This window comes from Drosophila melanogaster, chromosome 2L (assembly GCF_000001215.4).
Source record: "Drosophila melanogaster chromosome 2L".
NCBI lineage: Eukaryota > Metazoa > Arthropoda > Insecta > Diptera > Drosophilidae > Drosophila > Drosophila melanogaster.
The window spans coordinates 14,901,650-14,923,968 of NT_033779.5; the positions used below are offsets into that span (position 1 = coordinate 14,901,650).

General features: G+C 41.9%; 1 protein-coding gene across 3 annotated transcripts in view; it reads right to left on the reverse strand.

Moving 5' to 3' along the window:
• Positions 1-5,839: 5,839 nt before the first annotated feature.
• The window catches only part of side-II (sidestep II), a 64,812-nt gene continuing 48,332 nt past the window's right edge, over positions 5,840-22,319 (reverse strand). For 2 of the 3 annotated variants that reach the window (NM_001014485.5, NM_001414093.1), the window contains exons 10-20: positions 21,300-21,430; positions 20,289-20,448; positions 17,519-17,621; positions 15,724-15,835; positions 15,490-15,571; positions 14,451-14,592; positions 12,619-12,800; positions 11,497-11,684; positions 11,224-11,332; positions 10,322-10,563; positions 5,924-7,522 (exon numbers count right to left, since the gene is read on the reverse strand). In NM_001014485.5, coding sequence (NP_001014485.3) covers positions 6,872-7,522; positions 10,322-10,563; positions 11,224-11,332; positions 11,497-11,684; positions 12,619-12,800; positions 14,451-14,592; positions 15,490-15,571; positions 15,724-15,835; positions 17,519-17,621; positions 20,289-20,448; positions 21,300-21,430 — 2,102 coding nt within the window. In that variant the 3' untranslated portion in view covers positions 5,924-6,871. Of the gene's footprint in view, positions 7,523-10,321; positions 10,564-11,223; positions 11,333-11,496; positions 11,685-12,618; positions 12,801-14,450; positions 14,593-15,489; positions 15,572-15,723; positions 15,836-17,518; positions 17,622-20,288; positions 20,449-21,299; positions 21,431-22,319 lie in introns of all 3 variants that reach the window. The other variant, NM_001299017.1, reaches the window with a different exon arrangement.

Here is a 22,319-nt window from a genome sequence, read left to right on the forward strand (position 1 = left end):
CTCACCCGCTCCTGGAGCATATCTATTCTGCAGTTGCTGTCAACATTTTTCATATCATAAACACTTTTAGTGTTGATATTACCAACAATAACTTTCACGCTCCTCACACACACACACACAAGCTTAACAGCAAGGATATTTGGCATGAGCGACACGCCCACCCGTCGTGTATTTGTGAAGGTTCATCCTTTCCCGGCTCGAATTTGGGTTTTTGTGCCCCTGACGCGACTCTTGCCCCAGATATTGCACAACGAAGTGTTCGTCTTATGTGGAAGCAACCAAAGTTGTGGGTAACTTCACTCTTGTAACGTCCACTCTCTTTAAGAGCTCAAGAACATATGTATATGGATGTGTATCTTTTTAAGGAAAATATTGAATAAATTATTAGAATTTCTCTTCTGATTAGTTAACATTTATATACAAAAGGATTGCAAAAAATTGTAACACAAAGAGAATTGCAGATTTAGGGAAGTCGGAACAAATAACTAGATTTTGCAACATTTAAGTGATAAACCCTTCAAGGAAAGACACAGCATTGGGTTTATAGCAGTTATACCTCTTTATTTCTACTCTTGTACCTTTTTTATTCTTATCCTTGGCTTAACGTGCAGTAATGCGGTAACTTTATTTCGTCCTTGTCTGCCAGTGTCAAAAAACTATACTCTATCAACGAATTAGTATGGAATAAAATAAAACATAAAATTTAATTTAAAGTATAGACCTTGAATATTATATATTCTTGAAGATTATTTATATATTGCAGAACGTTTTTCAAAAAATTGATTTAATTTTTATTGAATCTTTCGATTGAGTTAGGGCATTGAAGTTCGGTCTCCAAACAAAAAAAAAGGAACCCTTTTTTATTTAGTGTTTGTTCGCGTACTTTTCATTGTTGTTTTCACTTTTTTTTTTGGTTTTAGAGAGATAATTACGAAAAATGTTTTGCGTGCCGCGTTCATTGCGCGATGGGCCGGGCATAATTATGACTCCTGCCCGGGCTTCCCCACAGGATTCGTGGTGGGGGGGGGGAGGTGTGTGGCAGTAAAGGGTTAGTGTGCGGCACACTCCTTTCCTCTGTACAGTTGAACACAATTTTTATTTTTCGCCTTCACTTGCTCACTTTCATTTCGTTTCGTTTCGTTTCGCAGCTTGCTTTTTATGTGTGGCGCGTGTGTTTTGTTTTGGGGAAAAAATTGTGGCTTCATTTCGAGAAGCAGTCCACGTAGATAAGACATTAAAAAGTGGCAGCCACCGCAGAAGGAACTTAACAAACAAGAGCCGAGATAAGTAGGGAAAATGAGAAAACCGAGCGCATCGAATGCCTCCGAGATAATAATGCAAAGGACAATTGTCGAGCAGAGCGGAAATCAAGGTTTATGGAAATTTTCAATTTGCTAAGCAAATAGCTAGCCGGAATCGACTTGTGCTGAATGGACAAACACATGTTGCTCCGCCTTTCCTGCCATCTTTACCATCCCATATCCCCTTCCATGCCATCCCAACCCCTCCTGTCGTATATCCTTTGGGTTGCAGTTTTCGGTTTAGATACTGAAACAGAGGCAGTCGGTGCAGGTTCAGTTTTAGACTCACTTCCCCCTGCCTTTGTGGTTCGTCCATACCTTTGATGGCTTGCCAAACAGTTGGAATATGATTTTTGCAATTTTCGCATGAACTCAACCAAAAAATTAAACTTGACTACACTGCACAAATTGTAAAGTTTTTAATACGTTCTGGGGCGCATCTCCCTGGCGAGGCAGTTGCTCCTGTCATGGTTGTCAATCTGTGCGCCACTGGCAGTCAATGGAAGGAAAAAATTTGTTTGCTCCACCGTCGTCGCTGCTGCCACTCCGATTCGTTGATATTTGCATCGCTCCACATCGGCCCATGTGTGTGTTTGAGTGTGCGTTAAAACTTTTTACCCAGCAAAATATTTGAAAATTATTTTAATTAAGGCATTTTAATTAACACATACACGAGCTCACTCACTCACACACACACACACCCTTGTTGCGTTGAAATTGTCGTATTTGTTTTCCCTTTTTTTGTTTTTGCATAAATTGTTAGGTAAGGACGACTTGGCAACATCTCACCATGCCGCCTGTTGACACAGAATTTAAATTTATTTTTCTTGTTGCTTGCGTGATTATTTTCACAGTCTATTGAATTAAATTGGGTATATGTGCTTTCGGAGAGTCCTTGCCTTATATTAAAAATAATAATACATTTGTTATTAACCTTAAAACAGCATTAACTTTTCGGCCAAAATCAATATAAAGCTAATGTATTCCCAAAAAAAGTAGAATAGAAATAAATAGAAAAGTTACATTAATTAAACAATTATTATAAGTTAGAGCAACAGCCGGTTAATGAAACTTTTAATTAGTTGATTTTATTAAGGATAATATTTGCATTAATCAAAAAAAAAAAAAATAACTGATAGTTATGAAAATAATGAAATGCAAATATAAATACGGTTTCAATAAAAACATCTGTTGGTTTAGCTTGAATCGATACAAACACCTGATTCAGGCCTGAGCACCGCGGTTTGCGATAATTTTTTAAAGAAATTTCCATTTGTTTTTATAAAACAATGTTGCTCCTCTGCCATTAGTTCAACTCCGGTAGGTCGGCGAAAGCGAGGCCTGTAATTTATCGACATGGAAACCTACGTAACTGGTTTTTTCCTATATATATAAATATACATATATACGTTTATTCGTTTAGGCCAAACACAAGCGCGCTTAGCCATAAATTGTTGCGTTGAGCGACGCACGGAAAAGCGGAGAACGGCATAAAAAAAAGTAGGAGCAGCTCCGGGAAAGCCGAAAAACTCAAAAACAAAGAGCATATGGAAGGAGGCCGTTGCGCTAAATTTCATTTCATGCAGCGCTGCGTTCCCAACGACATCGAGTCGACTCCGTTGGGGTCAAGTTGAAAGTGTAGGCTGAGATTTATGGCTTCGCCAGTGGGAGGACCACCGCCACCCACTGGGACGCCTTTGCTCCGATTGGGTTGACAAATTTGCAAAATTTGTGCGGTCGAGTCGCGGGTTAATTGAGTTCAAATATGCAATTACATATGCATTTGTTTACGGCGATTATTGCGGCCTGTCAGATGATGCAATAAATCAAATAATAAAACCATGATGTTTTAATTAAAACGGTCAGCTGACAAAAAAATGGCCATGCTAAAAAGCGCTGGCAAACAAAGTAGCGTACTTTTACGCGCCCTTGCCCATTAATTTAGCTGGCAAAGAGTGCGGTTGGTTTTAAATTAAAAAGCGCTAAAAAAAAATGAATGGAAAACCATCATTGCAATTCAAATTATAATAAATTCTAAATGCTTCAATTATGAATGTGACCTTGGCCCGAGGGAAGCGAAATATGTTTCAATCCGCCACCTTGCGCAGCGCAGAACGACGTGCGAAGTCATTTGAATGCTAAAAACAAAAACCAATATTAACTTTAAAACTTCCGTCTCGTTCGCGCTGCTAATTGCGTTGACAATGTCCGGAAACAAAGAGGTCAGAGGGCAAAAAAAAAAAGCGGGGAGAGCGAACTGCAAACGAAAACCGTCGAACAAAGAAGGCGGCTGGGGCGTGGATCGCCTTCTGCTAATGAACATCGATTTGGCCTCAGCTGCTCGAAAAACGCTTTTCCCGTAATCGAAATCGGAATTTAAATTGACTCATTAAAACGGAGCAAAAAGCGGGTCGCACGACAATTAAACAAACGCCCCCCTTCTCCCGATTCCCGGCAACCATCCGCAAGGAAAACCCACTCTCCTCCACAACTTCGATCCTGTTCTTAGCCCCCCTGTATACCCCGACATGGGGTCATTAGTTAATTTGCCAAAGCGGCTTCCCTGCGGTAATACTCTGCCGGCGGCTTTGGCCCTGCAAGTGTTATAACGTTATAACGTCGGAAAGTTCGATAATGAACAAAGAAAGCATCCGGCGGGGAGATTGCGGATTACTGGTCTCTTCTCTTGTCAATATGGCATTAATGCTACCGGTGAATTTTATTTGTTCATAATGACGAAATTAGGCTGTTACGTAAAAGCACATAGTTTGAGTAATTTAAAACACATATATTAATATTAAGACGTTTATTTCTGGTGGACTGAGTATAAGCAAAGATTCTGTTAATCAAAGTTATTTATAGTCTGTATCTCAAATTCAAATATTTAAAATACTTTCAGTATTATGTAACTAATTCTTCTGATGCTCGTTTGTGCAAATAAATAAGTAATAAAACGAAATAATTGTATTACGTCCATTAAGTCCAGTCTACCCCATTTACCCTATCACTTTATTGAAAACTTTTCAAGTCAATCAGCCCAGAAATTTATCAACGGGTTCAAGCTTTTCGGATCACTGACGTCAGGCTGTCACTTTTGCCATTTATAACGATGCCTATTAAATTTAGCCACTGCCAAGGACGAGCTTTGTCCCCGTCCAGTAATTTATGATTACCGCCCACCGACCAGGCCACCTTCCCGTTTCCAACCCCCCCCCCCCCCCCCCCGCTTAGGTTGCCTTGGTGCGGTGCGTGCCGAGCCGCAATCTGCCGGGGCTATTAGATTTTATTGAGCCGCTGATTTACACAATGCGCTTCAATTCAATTCGCTGGTCGCCGTCAGCGGTTGGTTGGGGGATTGAAGCTCTGGAGCGCGGTGCTAATCGCTAATGGAGGGAAAACGGGAACTGTAAACGGGAATCTAATTTTCACACATAGTTGTGGCGGAAAAATCAATATGGCCAACACGAGCTGTCTGGTCGAGAACAACAATAGCATAAGTCGCATGCATAATTGAGTCGATATTTTTTTGCTCAGATTTCTCTGTTAAAGGCTTTCTCCATTCGATGATGATAGGTGGTGGGGGAGGAGGTCAATTCATTTATTTACATTTTCTGACCTCGAGCTTTCTTTGCTTGGCTTTATTCTTCAGTCCATTCCCCTATTATTATTGTTGTGTCTGGGTAATTTCTGACACGTGTGAAGAGATTTCTATTAGCCGACGACATGAAAGCAAATACCAATCAAATACGACCAGAACAGAACAGCAAACTACATGTTTGGTTATTCAAAGCAAAGGCGACAAACTTGACAGGAGGTTTTAATAATATTTGACGCTAAACTTTAATTAATGTGAATTGTCTAATATCATTAAGGACATGTCGTCTTTTCTTATTTAATTTCTATATTAATTACTGGCGCTCCAAAAATATATTCAATATCATAATTTACGCTCAATACCATGTATTTGTTAATTAATAATCAACTGCCTATCCTAATTTCATTGTCGTTGCTCCACAATAAATGTGAAGTTGTGGGAATCCAATATTAAACTTCTATCTACCAGACTGCCACTTTTTGTTTTCCCACTCGGGATGTCGATTCAACTCGGCTTCAACGTTCCATTCGGTTGACCATTTTAGTTGGCCGAATGGGTGAGTAGGCGTGTTTGGTCCGTTCAACCACCCACGTATAAATTTGATTTACTAATGAGGCAAGTCCGGTGAAGGGGAAAACAAGGGACGAGGAGCATATGAAATTTTAAGTAGTTTTTTCGCTTGGCACTTGCGGTTTGTCTTGCGGGTGTTGGGAATTGTGGTTGCCATGCGAACCGCAGGAACGGGCTGAACCTCCCCATTTGAGTGGCGATTTAAATTGGCCAAGCGGGGCTGAAAAAGATTTCGGACATGTGTCCAGAGTGTATCCACAAAAAAGTGAAATTAAAATGAAAACCAACCATGTTGGTTTCAACTTCCAAATTAGATTTCAAACAAATAAGTTCCCACCGCACAGGGTTGTGCAAATAATTAATTAACTCTTTTGGTTTTTTTGTAGTTGATCTATATTTACTTTTCGCCCTTTGTTTACATTCCAAATAGTCAATTTTGTTTTGTCACACTATCTTTCGACTTAGCTTAACATATTTATTGATATTTACGCGTAATTCTGTTAGCCTAGCACAGTTTAAACTCTTTCAATTTCTTTGATCTAATGTATCTTAATCTAGCGCTTTCCTTTCTAAACATTTAACTTCAATATTTCTTGTAGCTCTAAGCAGGACCATTTGCCGATTTAGACGGCGACTCAAACATAAACTTTGATAAATTTACAATCATTCATATTTATATACAACAACAAATGATATTTAGGTGTGCTTGCCATTTTTCTTTTTATACAATTTACCTATTCACTATGCCACGTATATATATTTTATATACAAGTATTCCTATGCTGTTTACTTTTCATTTCGAAAATATTTTAGCTACAAAATATTTAGCTACTACATCGTTTGAGTCTTTTTGAAGTTTCCTTAAATTAGAGTGTGTGTTTAACTGTGTTGTAAAATGATGTTAATCCAGTTAACTATATCCAATATTGGTTGGGAAAGAAATATACATCTTCAAATTCGGTTAGCAAGTTTCATGTTTGCAAATGCCAGGCATTGAGCCAATTTTGCTTTCAAAATATATCGAAATTGATATTTCACTCCATCTGTTTTAGTTTGATATAACAAGGGATATGCTATTGAATCAGAAGATATGATGTTTCCTGTCACTTGCACTTATTATATGGTTATATATGCACAGCACCTTAACGAGAAGAAAACAGGCCTATTTCAGTTTTCATATTCCTAGAAAGGTGTTAAATGAAGTGTTGGGATCTAAAGTAAATAATACAAGCCACATAAATTAACGTAGTTACATATTTTACACTTTTTCAATAAATAATAAGGAATTATTACTTTTTTAAAGATTTAAATGAATCTGAAAACTTCCACAGTCCTGTCTGACATAGATTGATATTCCTGCAAAGTAAATACATGCATCCGAATCTGTCGTATCCAGCCCTCGGACTTAGACACAACTCTCGGGCACTCGCTGCGTCATGAGGCAGTCCTTAATCGCATTTATATTGATGTTATCGTCCAGATCCTGCGAGGAGTTACACGAGGTTGTGGCTGTCGTGGTGGATCCCACAACGCCCATCACGCTTCCAGCACTTCCCATCAAAAGACTTGAGCCGGAGTGGTGTGGCTGCTGGTGGTGCGGGTGGTGGTGGAGCTGCTGCTGCTGGTGGTGATGCCTGTTCAGTGTGGCGGTGTGAGTCGCTCCGCCTGGCACCCCACCCCCAGGTGGATGATGCAGGCGCCCGCTGGCATAAGCGTTCAGTATGTAGCCACCGCCGCTTCCGAGTCCCGGTGGCAATGTGCCCACTCCGCTACTGTGCGCCGGCTGCAGGTGAGCTGCCAAAGTGGCCGTCGACGATAGCGACGTGGGCGACCCGATGACCGTGCCACCCACTCCCATGCCCAGGCCCATGCCCATTCCCATGCCCAGCGGCTTGCCAAGACCGCCCAGTATGCTGCTGCTGGGCGAGATTACGGTGCTGCTGCATCCACCGCCCACTGCAGCCACCGCCGCCAACAGCTGCGCCCGTTGCGCGTTGATTTGATTGTAGGTGACAGTTGCATTCACCGCATCGCCGGTCAGCATCGTCGTCGTCACCTGCAAGGCAGAGAGAATGGAGATATAGGTACACTCAAAAAGACGAATATAAGAAGCTGAATTTTGAGAAATATTCATATTTCACATGTACATAATAATCTACTACATATACAAATATGAAAGAGAAAAATTGAAAATTACGTAGTACGTAAATTGTGTTAAAATTTAGGAAATAACTGAGCTGCAGTTTATTATTAAAGGTTTTTTTTTTTTTTTTTGGTAGCCATTCTTGCACTGAAAGTCATTCGCCTGGAACCAATTGTTCTCTACCACTCTAGAATTTTCCACGCTAATGCAATTATATTCTTATGCTTGCCGATTCCCTGAGCAATTTTCAACTTTTAAAGAAACTAAAAACTATAATTTTGAAGCAGGAAAAACCTACAACTTCATTTCGTGCTCTTTTAAAAGTAATAACGACCCTGCAAAGTGGTACAAAACGTAGTTTTTTATACAAATACAGCAATTTTTTCGGTGCAACATAGCTAAAATCCGATATTGGCTTGACCACAAACAGTTAGTCCATTCTTAAATAAAATAGTATGGACTCAATCTGAAATCCCCTTGACGCTCAAAAACGTATTCTGCAGATACATTTGTGAAATTCGATACAACGATGTTTTGATCTGCCTCTCACTTCCGCCTCCGCAATCCAATTAGCTTAAATGATTATTCCGAAATGCTCGATTTTCGACTAGAACATCTAAAATGCCGACGACCAATACTTTGTTATTTTGCATTTTATTTTACCGGCTGGCAAAGCGAAATGAAATTCTAATTGAAATCTCAATGCAATTTCCAGGTGTCGGGTGAGTGGGGGAGTATTGCGAACACTGGCATGTTCGGCTGTTATGGTTCGCAATATTTAAAATTATTTAATTAACGAATTGAGTTATGCTGCGATTGCCCACTGGCCGCCACTGACGCCCATCCAACCGCATTTTAAGCCTGCCTGGAATGGTAATTTAAATGTAATTGAAATCTGCGCAGCAAATCCCATTTACAGAATGAAACAAAAATTCCCTTTCAGCCCGACTCCGTATCCGATTTGGGCTCGGAATCGGAATCGGATGCTTTGTTATCTGGTTCCGAATGCAATGCGCCTTGGAGTGGGTGGAAAAAAAAAACCGCAGAGTCGGCTGATTTCCCAGCTACTTCTGTTTCGGCGTTTTTCTGCATTGCAAATTGGTGCGGTCCCAGCGGGGCATCGGTTTTTCGGGCTAATGTTTTTGGCCAGATTAGTGATATATATACATATATTCGCGGACTGGCAGTCAATTGGTCATGCCCGATGCATATGGCCGTTTCCCGGCTCTAATCTCGTTCGCACAGCTTATGGTAATGGCTTTCTGGGATCTCGACCGTTGTCAGCGCATAAAGGAGATATATGCATATATACATTTATATTTGAATATTCATATGTGCAATATATTCAGACGAGCGGGGCTTGGTTATAAATAAATTCTAATTGCGAACTTAATGAAATGAAAACAAATGTGTTTTGGCCGACACTCTAATCTCGAATGAATGGCTGGCAAAAAATGTGGTGAAAAAGTAAAATAAAGTCAACGTGGTAATAAAATTTATTATACGGAAACCAATTGGCATGGTCGGGATTTTAATTTTTGTGGGAATAATTTACTAAATGATTCAAGAGCTACTATTCGAAATCTATTTACTGAATTAAATGAACTTTTGCATTTCAACTGAAATGCATTTAAATCGTTTGAAATAGCGTTTATGTTTCCTTTCCTTTACTTTTCTAAAAAGGGATTCCAGGTGCATCGCACACTTCAGCACACCTGTTGCCACTCCAAGAGCCACCCCATCCATCAGCTATGAAAACAGGCTAAAAAAAATTGCAATAGCTCAGGCACTTCTCCACGGATTTGGCCATCCGGCACAGAGTTTCGTGCTCAATACAAATGCAGAGCAAAAATTGATTGATTACGGCCCTCTCAACATGATATATTGTGTTTTAAAAATCTCACAATTACCTCACAGCCCCGACTGGTGGGATGTAGCCACGTTGCACGTTATCCCCGATTTAGCCAATGGATTTTTATTTATAACCTGAGTGGCAGTGCAAAGAGTGGGAATTTCGAAGGAGCCGTGACAGTTTAAAAGCTTTTTTTAATACAGTCGGGGGTGTTTGGGGATACCGAGATGAAGGGCCAACTGACTGCCGGTTGCCAGTTGCCGGTTGCCCGGGATTCTGTTTAGCAATTTGACAATTTGAGTAGTTGATTGCTTTCAGTGCACCGCCCAGATTGCCAGGACAATGGGACATCGGGACCACGAAGTCTGGGCAATAGAAGCCCAGTTAATACGAACCGCAACTGACAACTGACAGACGTTAAACGCTCCAACTGGGCTGGCTCGGATTGGATTCAAGGGCCATCTGGACTACCTTTCTGCTCCGAAAGGCACTCACAGACAGAATGTTTGCAACAAAACTTGCCAAATCAAATTGCATTACGGAGAATAGAGCAAAGCACAAACGGCAAAAGAGTTTGTCTAACTTTCATTTGCAGTTGCCTATCCCACAAGATTGAATGCGCCAAAGGTGTCACGTTTTCATTATTTCACAATCCATCACTAGTGATGAGATCCTAGTGCGATTTTTTGTTTAAAAGACACTAACCACTAAAGATTTGGTGGGTTTTCTTTTGATTTAATGTAACTTAAAGTATTCTAAGTTACATTACAGATTTATGTATAAATGCTTTTGACCTACTTTAATGCCGCCAAAAATACTATTTATTTCCCACTGGAACAATCGCATGTTTGTGTACTTACATTGCCATTGGGTGACCACTTGGAGGCCCCGCCTCCTGCCGCCGCTGTGCCAGATGCAAACTGATGTCCATCTGTGGCAGATGCTGACGATGTGGCTCCTCCCGGTCCAGCCATCGCTGACGCGGCCGCATTGGCGTTGGCCACCACCGCCGTGGAGGTGCTGCTCCCGGTGGCGGTGCCAGCGGTGGTGCTGCCCACGTTGGAGGCATTGCTGCCACTGCTGCCGGCGCTGCTCCCACCGACTGCTTGATTGAAATTTATTGATGAGCAGCCACGTTGCGGGGGGGTCGTCGTGTCCATGTGTTAGATTGGCGGGTTCCGTCGTTAAAAATATTTACGATTAAAAGAAAATTGCATTGGTTGATTGGATTGGATTGGATCGGTACAGTTCGATTTGGGTTGGATCGGTTTGGTTTGGCGTCGGTCGTATTGTTGTTGTGTTGATGAGATTGATTACGATTGCGGGTCGCCAAAGAACAACGGAGCCGGATGTGCAGATAGCATATTGCCATTGCGATGGCGGGTCACATGAAAGTAAATGTCGGAAAAGTGGCCATAAAATTTGATTAAAGTTTAATGCTCGAAGTGCACACTATAAAAAAGCTGCTTTATTCTCGGTTACTTCAGCGGACACTTGACTCGCGCGGGGTGACATTAAAAAGCAAACCGAAATTGAGCTATACGCGCAAGTGACTCCTACTCGCCCTACACTGTACAAAATTCTGAAAAATTATTTATTATTTAAAAATTGTTAAAAAAAAATTCAAAATATTTTAAATAACTAACAATTGCTTATAATTCTCAAATTTATTAACTACCTTCGTACATAATAGAATATAACTGCTACAAGCTCCGCACAAGTCGAGTGCCCCCAAAGTGTCAGGAACTGTTTATAATCTTACCGTATTGCGATGGTATTACATCCGGATCACGTTCGTCCTCAACCAAATCCTCTGATGATTTCGTTTTTATGTCCGTGTGCTGCCATCGCGGCTTCTCCAAGTTGCCGCCCTACGAGAAAATAATACGTACATTAATTGTTCGAAAGCCTTTGAGGAATGTGGGTGCAAGTGATGGATGTGGGATGGTTGGATTGATGGCTGGTGAGTGGGGAATGGTGAATGGTGAATGGTAGGTGCAAAGTGGTAAATCCCTCCCATAACTGCAAAACATACCTTGAAGACATCGCTGGGCTGGGCGGTTACTCCGGCGGCGGTGGCCTTGCTGCCATGATGACGATTCCGCCGCAAATTGTGCACAAATGTCACCACGAATATTCGTATCGCGATGGCCACACCAATAATTATGATGGTCAGGACACTGCCGACAATCACCGGCGACAATGTCAGTGTTACATCGTCGTCTGTTTGTTGTAATTCGCGTAATTACAGGTTGACAATCGTCGTTCATAAATCATCATCGAGTTTTAGATAGATTCCCATCACAGCAGTCCCACGTATATCAAATTGATTGGCGATGGAAGTGGTAGTTAAGGCGTTGGATTCCACCGACGACCATAACGTTAAATTTGTCGACATGTGACGGTTTTATTTTTAGAGAAGAAAAAGCGCAGAATATATTCCATGAGTGTAAGTGTGTGATAAAGGCATAAAAAGTGGGCGATAAATCCCTACATGAACCAGTTGGCTAAACTTGTTAATGTGTTGGCAAAATGGATTAAGATTGATTTGATATTCATTTAATGGGTGGGTGATGATTTTACTTTTCGATTAGGAACACAAAATTAGAAGTGGCTTCCTTTTGATATTTTCCAAACAAAAGCATTCCTGACTCTTTGCATAAGGAATTTTCGGAAAACTGGTCCACTGTTCAGGATCAGCCCTTGTTAAAAAGTAATTTTACACATGTTTCACGCCATCGCATGATGGCAGCAGGGAATGTGTCCTTCAGGCAGGCATGTTGATTGGAGTAAGTACTGCAGATGACTGGCGGAGGAGCCCCACCTGTCAGGTGTCACAGGCAGAGGGACTGAGAGGTGGTTGGTTGGCTTTGGGCTTGGAATCGGAAGTGAGGCCTATTGCCTGTATGGGATTAATGCAGCCAAGGAAATCAGGAAATCTCTGGCTAGGCCAAAGAAGCCGATATAATGCTCTGCACCCAGTGTCCATCAGATGCGAGCTGTTCACTTGTCAAAAGCATAAACCCGCCCGCCCACTTTCAATCTTCAATCCCACCCTTGCCAGAATTTCCAGCATCCTTGCATCATCCATCAATCAAGGCAAATTGTGCTGTTCGCTTTTCGGCGGCGCCATCTGGCTGCTGGTAGTGCCACTCACCTGTCTTGTAAGCTGTTGAGCCAATTATGAAATCGGTTAGCAGATAAGCGGCACTGCGGCCCTTCTGGTTATACGAGTAGATGCGCAGCCGCAGCGAATTATTCTCCTGGACCATCATCGAGGTCAGAGTGTCCAGGTTCTCCAGCGAAAATAGTGCCTCCTCGGCGTTGCTCAAATTGAATCTGCGAAGATGGATCGTACAGACAAAGGGTTGGTTATTGGCCGGAGGGGCTCGATATGATTGCGAATTAAATCAAACGAAATGGCCAGGAAATCAACGGCATTAAGCCCTTAATCAAATGTTTGATTGTGTTTGTGTGCGTGTGTGTGTGTGTGTGTAAGCGCGGCCTGAGTAAAATCCAATGCCGCAAATACTTTTTGGCAGCCCTTTTCCTTTGGCATTTTTACGGGTTTTTCGCTGGCATGTTTTCCTAACCCCAAGCACTTTTGCCGCCCCCTTCCAATGCTCCAGTCCTCATAAGATATGCGCTCTTTCCAATCATGACCTCAATTTGAATTTGATGCCTCTGCCAACGAATGCGGCTTTGACTTGTCTACCCTTCCATTCCAAGCAATCCTTTCCTTGAAAAAATTCTGAAATATTAGGGTTCGATGTCTATATATATTTCGGCTAAACATTTTAACATTGATGACGATGTTTGTTGCGTTTGTTGTTTGTTTTTTTTTTTTCGCTGCCCACTGTGGGCTTCAATTTCCTTTCGTTATTTTTTTTTGTTTTGCTTTGACGATGTCTTTGTTTTTAATAAGAAATGTTTATTTGCCTTGGTTGAAGCCCAAAAGAAAAATTTGGCATAAATTTATGCGAAAGAAAAATGAAATGGAGACATATCCCTCGCATAATTTTATGTGCGCATATGAATTTCATTTCCCCATTTACCATAAACATGTATACGCATTTAATAACCACTATGAATGCAATGGCTCAAGGACCCATTTCAGGACAAACACAGCCTGCCCAAGAGCGAACTGTTTCACGCCTAATTACACACCTACATGGAGTGCCATATATGTATGTGTACACATCTCAGAGGTGAAGGCACTTGAAATACATTTGCCAGAACTCGAGTACCCCAACTCAACTCACCCAAACACTATTATTGAATAAAATCATGCTGGTACATCTGTCTTAGTGGGGTGTCAAGACCAGATATCTTTCCACTTGGAATTGCGGTTGTGGGACTGCAAAGGCGTTCAGCTAAATATGGTCATGCATGCATTATTATCAGCCCCAAACTTAACTGGGGACTTAGGCCTATTATTCTCGAGTAGTTGTCCGAAGTTACTCGTTTGTCACGCGCTGATTGGAACAATTGGCAATGTTTTTAAAGCGACTAGAAGCGAATTAAGCCACATAGTTAAGCTTTAATAAATCAAATAACATGTAACCCAACATAATAGTTTTAAAAATTACAATTAAGATATAATCTAATATACATACAAAATTAATACAAATCATAATTCTCGAGAACGTTATTAAGATTAAGGATCGAAATAATAATTGATATCCCCAACAGGTAATTTCGCATACTTCATTTGATTAAAGCTAGTGTTATTTCTATAGCATCCCGGAGGTCAAATCCCACGCACATACATGAATGCGAAATGTGCGCTACCGTAACGATATGGAGCCATTTGTTTGACATATGTTCCAAATCTGGGCTCGGGGTCAAGTCGGACCGGACATAAGCGGCTTAAAATCAAGCCCCCCAAGCGGAAGTGAAAGGGGGCGGCTGCCAGTGGCGGCGGCGGCTGTGGGGGTGTGGCGTCCTGAGCTCCTGGCAGCTGTAGTTATAGTTGATTAATATGCTTACCTGGTGATGCCGGTGCGTGTTGAAAACATTTCGAGTACAAATATTTGCGGCAGGCCGCCGTCATAGCCCGGTATGCACTGTATGTCAACACTCAGTTCAGTTCTGTTGAAGACGGTACAATTGCTGACGGCATTCGGCAGTGCTGGAATCGGAATCGGAATGGCAATGGGAATGGGATTTGCAGTCCACACACATTCGCATCCAGAAATCAGATTTATGTTGGTCGCCGTTACGCAGGAAATTAACAAGCAGCAGCAGCAGCAGCAGCAACAGCACCGAGAAAAGTCAAAGCGTGGAACATGAGCATTGGTTTTGGTTTTGTTGATTTTTTTTTTGCTTTTTTTTTTTTTTGAATTGAAACCCAATCCCCAGGCTCCCAAAATGTACAATGGTCCACAACTCTGGTTTTGTTGGTTTTTGGTATGACTCTGGCCTGGTCTGTCCGGTTTTCCGGAGCCGTGGCATGCCCTCCAGTTCGGAGTACTCTGTGTTTGACTGTGTTTGCATGCGGCATTAACATGTTAAGGTCAAATTGCACGTAATGAAGCAACGGCAAACATACCCAATGGGATAGGAAAAGCCAGCAGTTGCCACTCGGAGTACATATGGGGATTTTAGCTGACATAAGGAAGCTTTTCACGCTGTTGATTCTTATGGCAAAGGCACGAAAAGGTATCATATTTACCTTTTCGTGATTATCCAAGAACACAGCTAAGGCTTAGGCTTTTCAAGAAATTCTTTTGTTTTCATTTCTTTTTAAAACTTGGAGAGCTATTCGCTTTCATTTTATATTTACATATATACTTATTAAGAAACTCTCTTAAATACATTTGTAAATGTTTATGTATTCAGAATGTCTGAAACTTGCACTTTTTATAAGGGACACATTTGTCACACATGAAGAATAAGAAAAAAAATCAAACAAGTTGGATTCATTCTGTTCTGGAATACGACTTCTTGAACAAGGTGGTGGTATAACCAGAGCTTGTGAACCACTGACGTAAAGGACACTTTTCCCAATCTCCACGTGAAAACTTACCGGCTAGCACGACTTGGAAGAGACAGGGGTGCTGCTGGGTGCCCACCTCGTTGGAGGCCCAGCATGACAGTGTGCCATAATCCTGCAAATACATATTTATTTATTATTTAAAATGCGGCTCTTGCTTAATTGCCCGGAGCTGACTTCGGCCTCCACTGTGGACATAGCCAAACATATACATACATATATGTATATATATATAGTGGGAAAGAGGGGGCGAATTGCCGTGTTTACCTGATCTGTGACTGGTGTGTACTTTAAAATGCTGCGGCTGCCGTTCACGCTGAATCGTTCACTGCCCACGTCCAGAGTTTCGCCCGAGTTGTTGAATTTCCAGCGAAAAGTCCTGCAAAATGTTTGTGCACATGTGTGAGTAAGTTGCGTTGACATTTTGACAGTTGTGTGTGAGTGTGTGTGCAGGAGGCAGGAGACGAGCGACAGCGACGGAAAAGGACAGGTAAAATGGGGAGCCGGAGCCGGCGAGTGAAACATGTTTGCGAAGTTTTTCATTTTTAAAATAGCTTGTTAAAATATTAAAGGTTAAGCGGACACACACAGAATGGAGGCCCCGGTCCTCGGACCGAAACTCACACATTTGGAAGCCTTTTAAAAGGTTAATTATCTCTGGCATATTCGGTCGGACGCTTTCGCATCTTGGCAGTGCCAAAATAAACGTAAATCAATAAAACAGAAATCCATTTAAAAATCTACAAGATGGAAAGGTGAATGAAATCAATAAAATACAGAAAATATGCGGGCCGATTGGAGCAGCCTCGAACATAAATGCTCGATGTCAACAACAATGCCGGCATTATTGATTTATTTCTGGTAATTAATCATCCGAAATGTTCAATATAACTTTTCTTTGAGCAACAACTTTTATTTCAACACAATACTCCTGCTGATAGGGAATTATTTTACATTATTATTTCATAAGAAACGTATCCATCTCAATGGCTTTAAATTGTATAATATTTTACTGACTTTGTTGTGCTACTTTGTTCGCTTTGTTGTTCAATTCTTTAAGTTCTGCAACAGTTTCGATTAAATTTTAATACATTAATATGGTGTGGTAATACATTTTTTACCCCGCCGCTTGTCAGGCGCTTAAATGCTGATAAATTAACTTGTCGCCCCCGAGTCCTACTACTTCGGCCCCCAGCGCCTTGAAGCTCGCAGCAGCTTTTTAATGTTCACGCTATGCTCCAGCCAGTTTCCCTTCGATATTTCCCCGCTTTTCCAACCATCATCCGCCAGCCAGCAGCAGCCACAACAATTACACGGCGCCGCAGCTGCCTTGGCCTCGGCCTCGCATATTTTCCGCCGGCTAATGATTAATTATTTTAGCATAAAGCGTCAGCACAAGACGCAGCTCAACAGCGGAGCGGCGAAAAATACAACAAAAAATTTGAAATTAAATACAAGACAAGACAAGGGGCAGGGACATGGGCTGGGAGGGCCTCAGAAGCAATATGCAGACATCTCGGACTGAGCTAGAGTGGCAGCTGGCCGGGCCTCAGTGGCGTGGCCTCATTAAAAAAACATTAAAGAGGGCCACATTCTCGCTGTCCAACTAAATCCAAGCTTCGGCGACTGCGATGTGGATGGGCAGAGCCAGTTGTACATTTAAAATGAATTAAAATAAACAATTTAAAGTCCGGGAAAACGAATAACAAAAATGGGCGACAAACAAAAACCGAATAAAAAGGGAAAATCGCAAGGAAAAAATACACGAACGAAATACAGCAAATAAAAACAACAACAGAAAATTGTTAAATTTTCTCACATTTCCTACAAAATAAACAGCATTTTCCGCTACGCACACACGCGCCCGCACACACAATCACAATCATTTGTCAATTTTACAAACTTCCTTTCAACAGGAAACCGGAAGCAATCGCCTACAAACTCAGCGAAAAACCTTTATGAGGGCCGAGAAGTGGTGGGGGGTGTAGAGGTAGGAAACCGGATAAGCAGGAAGCTTTTCTGATATTCTTGTTGTTTTTTTTATTTTTTGTTTTGAACTTACCGCGGCGGCGGATCGGCTTGAATTTCGCACACAACCTCAACAGTCTCGTCCTTAGAGGCGCCAATTAATATTACGCGGTCGGCGTGCTTGCACATGGGCGTGTCTGTAATGAGAGATTAAGATAAGTCAGTGGAGAAGAAAAAGGAAAATCGGCTATAAGGGGATATTCATAAGAATCAGCATCGATTTTAATCAATAAAGTAAGTCTTTAAAAATACAGTCAGTCGCCCAAGATGACGGAAATTAGACATGTAATATAATGTATAGTTATTGAAATTTTGAATGTAAAGTAATTGTTTTTAAAAAGATATTTAAAAGGTATCTCACAAACGCAGCGAAATACCCGGCTCAAGCATATCAATGTCACTCAAAGAAGCTCGTAAAATGTATTATTTTTTATCAATATAAATACAAAATAAAACCAATCCGTTCGTTTTCAATCTCCTGAAGCTTTGTCTCAGTAAATCACTGTCTTTTATTTTCTGTCGTTCATTTCCGGTCTCTGGCACCTGTTGAGTGACAAGCCAGATACCGTATCGGCGGCAGGACATGGAAATGTCCCGAAAATCGCTGGGAAATGAGCCGAAGTATTTGGTTTCTGTGGGCGTGGCAGGTGAAAAACGCACAAAAGTGATTTAGACAGCAGGGACCGACCGAAAGAGCGACGCCTTCGCATCAGTCTGTCAGCCAGTCAGTTATACGGGGGTGGAAAAGGGGTCGCTAGGTGGGAAAATGCCGATGGAAAAGCCTTCAAGTGGAGGGACCCTTTTCTCGTTTACGGGAAATTAATTAATGTGGCAACATGATTTAGTACTTCCCAGGTAAATAGGCGTTCCATAAATGTTAAAGGATTATTAGCTGACGGCACACGTGGCGTATGCGTAATTTGCTGTCGTCAACGTGCCAACTTTTTGCTTTTCTCTTTCGCTCCCTTTTTTGGCACATCCGCTCGCACATTTTTGAAGGCAACTTGAATTTCTGATGAATTGTTTATCTTCAAAAATGTACACAAAAACCAAGGGGCGTAATTAATTAGCCGGAAAATTACTACCAATTCGGGTAACATTAGCTAATGTTGTTGTTGCCAACTTTGGTATTACACATTTGAGGGGCGGGTAAAGTGTGTGAAGTGATTACTCAGTCGCTTTGCTAATTAAGCCGCACTTGAATGGCTAAAGGGCAGGTTCTACCTACATAGAACTGACCGAAGTTATGAGCCGAATTCAATGGGCCAGTTTGTGGGCAAGCGGCTTGGATGTAGGTACCAGCATTCTCTGCAAATACGGTTTCTGGCATAAAGGAAGAAAGATATTTAGCCAGAACTAAGCCGCATTAAGATTTCCATTTTGTCTATGGCCCAATGATATCCCTTTCAATTATTTGAATCAATTATTATGTAACTCGTGTAATGTTTAATTATAACCTTATGCCTGTAATGCCTCGACTTAGGCGCATCATCCAAGTTATGCTGACTTGTTCAACTGACTTGGAAATGCGCTCATGTGGCTCAATCAGCACGGAATTTAATCCCAAATTTATGGTGCACTGTTAAAACCCTGAAATATGCACTTGTAATCAGTTCAAATGTGTTATTTTCTTCTTTCTATTTTTTTTAAGTTTTCAATGTACCTAAGCAAATGATTTGATGAAACCTGCTTTTTATTTACTTAAACCTAATCAGATATAATTTAATGATTGGAAATTTCATTTTGCAGTGCACGTAGTGTACAAGAATCCTTGACGAAGACACTAGCAGAGGCAAAATCCAGATAGTGCGATGGCGGCGCACTCCATTTAATTTATGGCTCGCAGCAATGCGCCTGTCAAAATATGAGTGTCTGTGTGTGCAGTACTTGAGCTTGAGCGGCAATTTGTATGGCTCAGAGCTGAGGAAAAAGCACTGGTACACAGCTACATGTGTATCGCTCAGCTGCAGAAACCGGCTAGACTAAGCCAGTAGCAGTGGCAGTGGCAGTGCCAGTGCCAGGGCACCCGACTCATTACAATCATCCTCATCCTCATCATCATCATCATCATCGCCATCCTCCTCATCAGGACTGGCGTCTCTCTGTCAAATTGCTTAAATTTGGGGATGGATTTTTAGAGTGGGGCTGGTGGAATATTCGGCTCCATAAGTTGCGAGGCGGCAGCAACTTTTCGCGGGCTGTTAAATTGAAGCATAATTCCGACTGCAGTTGCAGCTGCTATGAAATATGGCCAAAGCCAACGCATGTGGCAAGCATATGAAATTCGCAACAGCGCTCCAGACAAACGAAGCCAAGCAAAAATGTTGTATTTATGCAAAAAGCGGAATGAAAAATATTTTTTTCACAGCCTTGACGTGCAACTGCGCCAAGACTCTCTGCCTGAGTTGTAAAATGAAAACGGACGGAGAACAGTACAAAACAGGAATAAAAAAAAAAAATAAAAAAACAAGGAAGGGAAAAAAATAAATAAGAGCAGCTCCGGAGAAGAAAAAGGCAAATTGCAATACATCAAATGAGTCGTGGCTATGGGGAGAAATGGGGGCTTAGTCGGGGTATGACAACTGCGACGGCTGCAGCCCTGACTTTATGATAAGAAACCAGAAAACAGACGAGCTCCGAGTGCCAGGAAAAGATGGGGCACGAAAATGCACAGCGTTTCCAGATAGATGATGCATTCAAACAAAGTGCCGCTTGGCAAATTTATGCTTAAAATCGCTGATGCATCACTGTTTCTGTTTAAAAGGGCTTGCCGAAACGTTGGGACCCAGTCAAGGACTACTCACATTTCACCCGCAGTGGCAACTGATTGCTGACCGTCTCGCCCTCGTCGTTTATAGCACTGCACGCATAGTTCCCGGCGTAGTGTTTCGTAATCTTCTGGAGTACCAGGCTCTGATTCGAGCGAATGACGCGGGCGGATGTATTGTGCTCCAGATGAATACCCTGAAATTAAATGGATACATAATTATGAACGAAAATTGTAAGAGATAGTTTATTGGTTAAATCAATAACATGGCGTCTCTCAAACACTTTACGATGCTTATAAATGGTCTCTAAATTGGGTTTCTATAGTATTTCCTAGATAAAATGATAGAACAAAGTAATTACCACTTTTGAACAATATCGTATAAGTCTGTTGTTAGAACTCCGAAATCTATAAGTCTATTAGCAAAACTGAACTAATACAACAATGGATTATTCAGCCATAGTGCTGCCCAGCAATAATCCGTTCTAAAGCCACTCGGGTTCGAATTTCAATTTGCCAAAATCCGCTAAGCGCGTCCGAAAGGCAAAAATTCCCCACACACTCGTGCAAAACACACTTCCTCCCAATGGAGAGGAAGTGGGTTGTTGGCCGTAGTTTGCGGACTGTGGAATGGGAACTTGGCCTGAGTGATTGCCAAGCGACTGCGGATTGCAGTTGAGCGACGGCAAAATCAATGCCGCAAATCCCAAAACTATTTTACCCAAAATGGCACCACCCCATCTACATACATCACACAACCCATACCGGGCCAAAGAAACCACTAGAATGGAAATGAGCAAATGCAGATCCATGCATCAGGACATCGTCGGCGGCCGCCACTGACGGAGGAGCAGCCACCTCAACGCATACGCAACCTGCCATGTTATTGGCACTTAACCAGAACCGAATGCAAGGAGCCAGCCAAGCAGACGCCTTTCAGGGATGCCACCCGGTGGCTGTGGATTGAGCCGGATCCGAATGGATGGGTCCCTGGGTCGGTATGACTGCCCGGCTCACTCCTGGCCAACTTGAACACACTGCGACCTACATTATGCAACCACAACAGTTTCCGCCATTGAGGATTCGATTGTACGTGACACTCGAAGTAAACATCGTCGCCTTCCTTGATATCATCCGGTGTCAAAGTTGAGCCCAAGCGTAACGTCACCAAGGGAGGATCTGCAAAGAGGAGCAAAGAAGGAAGACAATTAGCCACTGGAAATCCAATAATAACCTGAAATGGTAATCTAGAACTTAACTGCGAACGCGTGAATACACTTTCTATACTTTTTAGGTATAGACAAAAACTTTTTATCACACACTTTTTTTAAATAAATGACATGTTGTAGCAATCGTCCTTGAAACATTTTGTGAGCACTTCTATTTATTTCCTGCATAGGTCATGAGCCTTAGAAAATCCGAAATAAAATGTAAAAGGCCTATTAACTCAATGTCTTACAACCAAAATCTTTTCGATTATTCATGCCCCGAAGTTGTTGTGCCATACTTTTTCGAGCTTTGCAACTGTCTTGTCATCGCCCAGAATCCCGCACACTGTCATGATCAAGCTTATTTAATAGTTTTTGCAAATATGAGCGATTTAGAGCAATAACTGGAACAAAGTGAAGCATCAGCCAAGAGTTATGAGGACATGGCAACGACATCCCGCCCATCGACCGCTGTTTGCCAACATGTGTTGCCGCTTAAGTCGTTTGAATTTGCTTAACGAGCCACAAACTTTGCGACAAACAGAGACCAAAAGCGGCAAGAACCCGGACCCAGACAAGGAGACCTAGTACCAGAACTGGAACTGGGACCGGGACCAAGACCAAGACCACGAAGAGGACCTGGACCTGGGAAAGAAATAGGAGCAGGATCGGGAAAAAGGGGACGCACGTGCCAACCTTAATATTGTTGAGTTATTGGCGGCCAAAACCAAACGTCGACAGTCAAGAGTTGGGCAAAACGGAACCCAAGACCAGACCCAAAACCAAACACCAAGCCAAAGCCAAAAAGTTCCCTTCCGCCTTCGCCTGGAAACTTTAGAATGGCCTGGAAAACTTTTGCC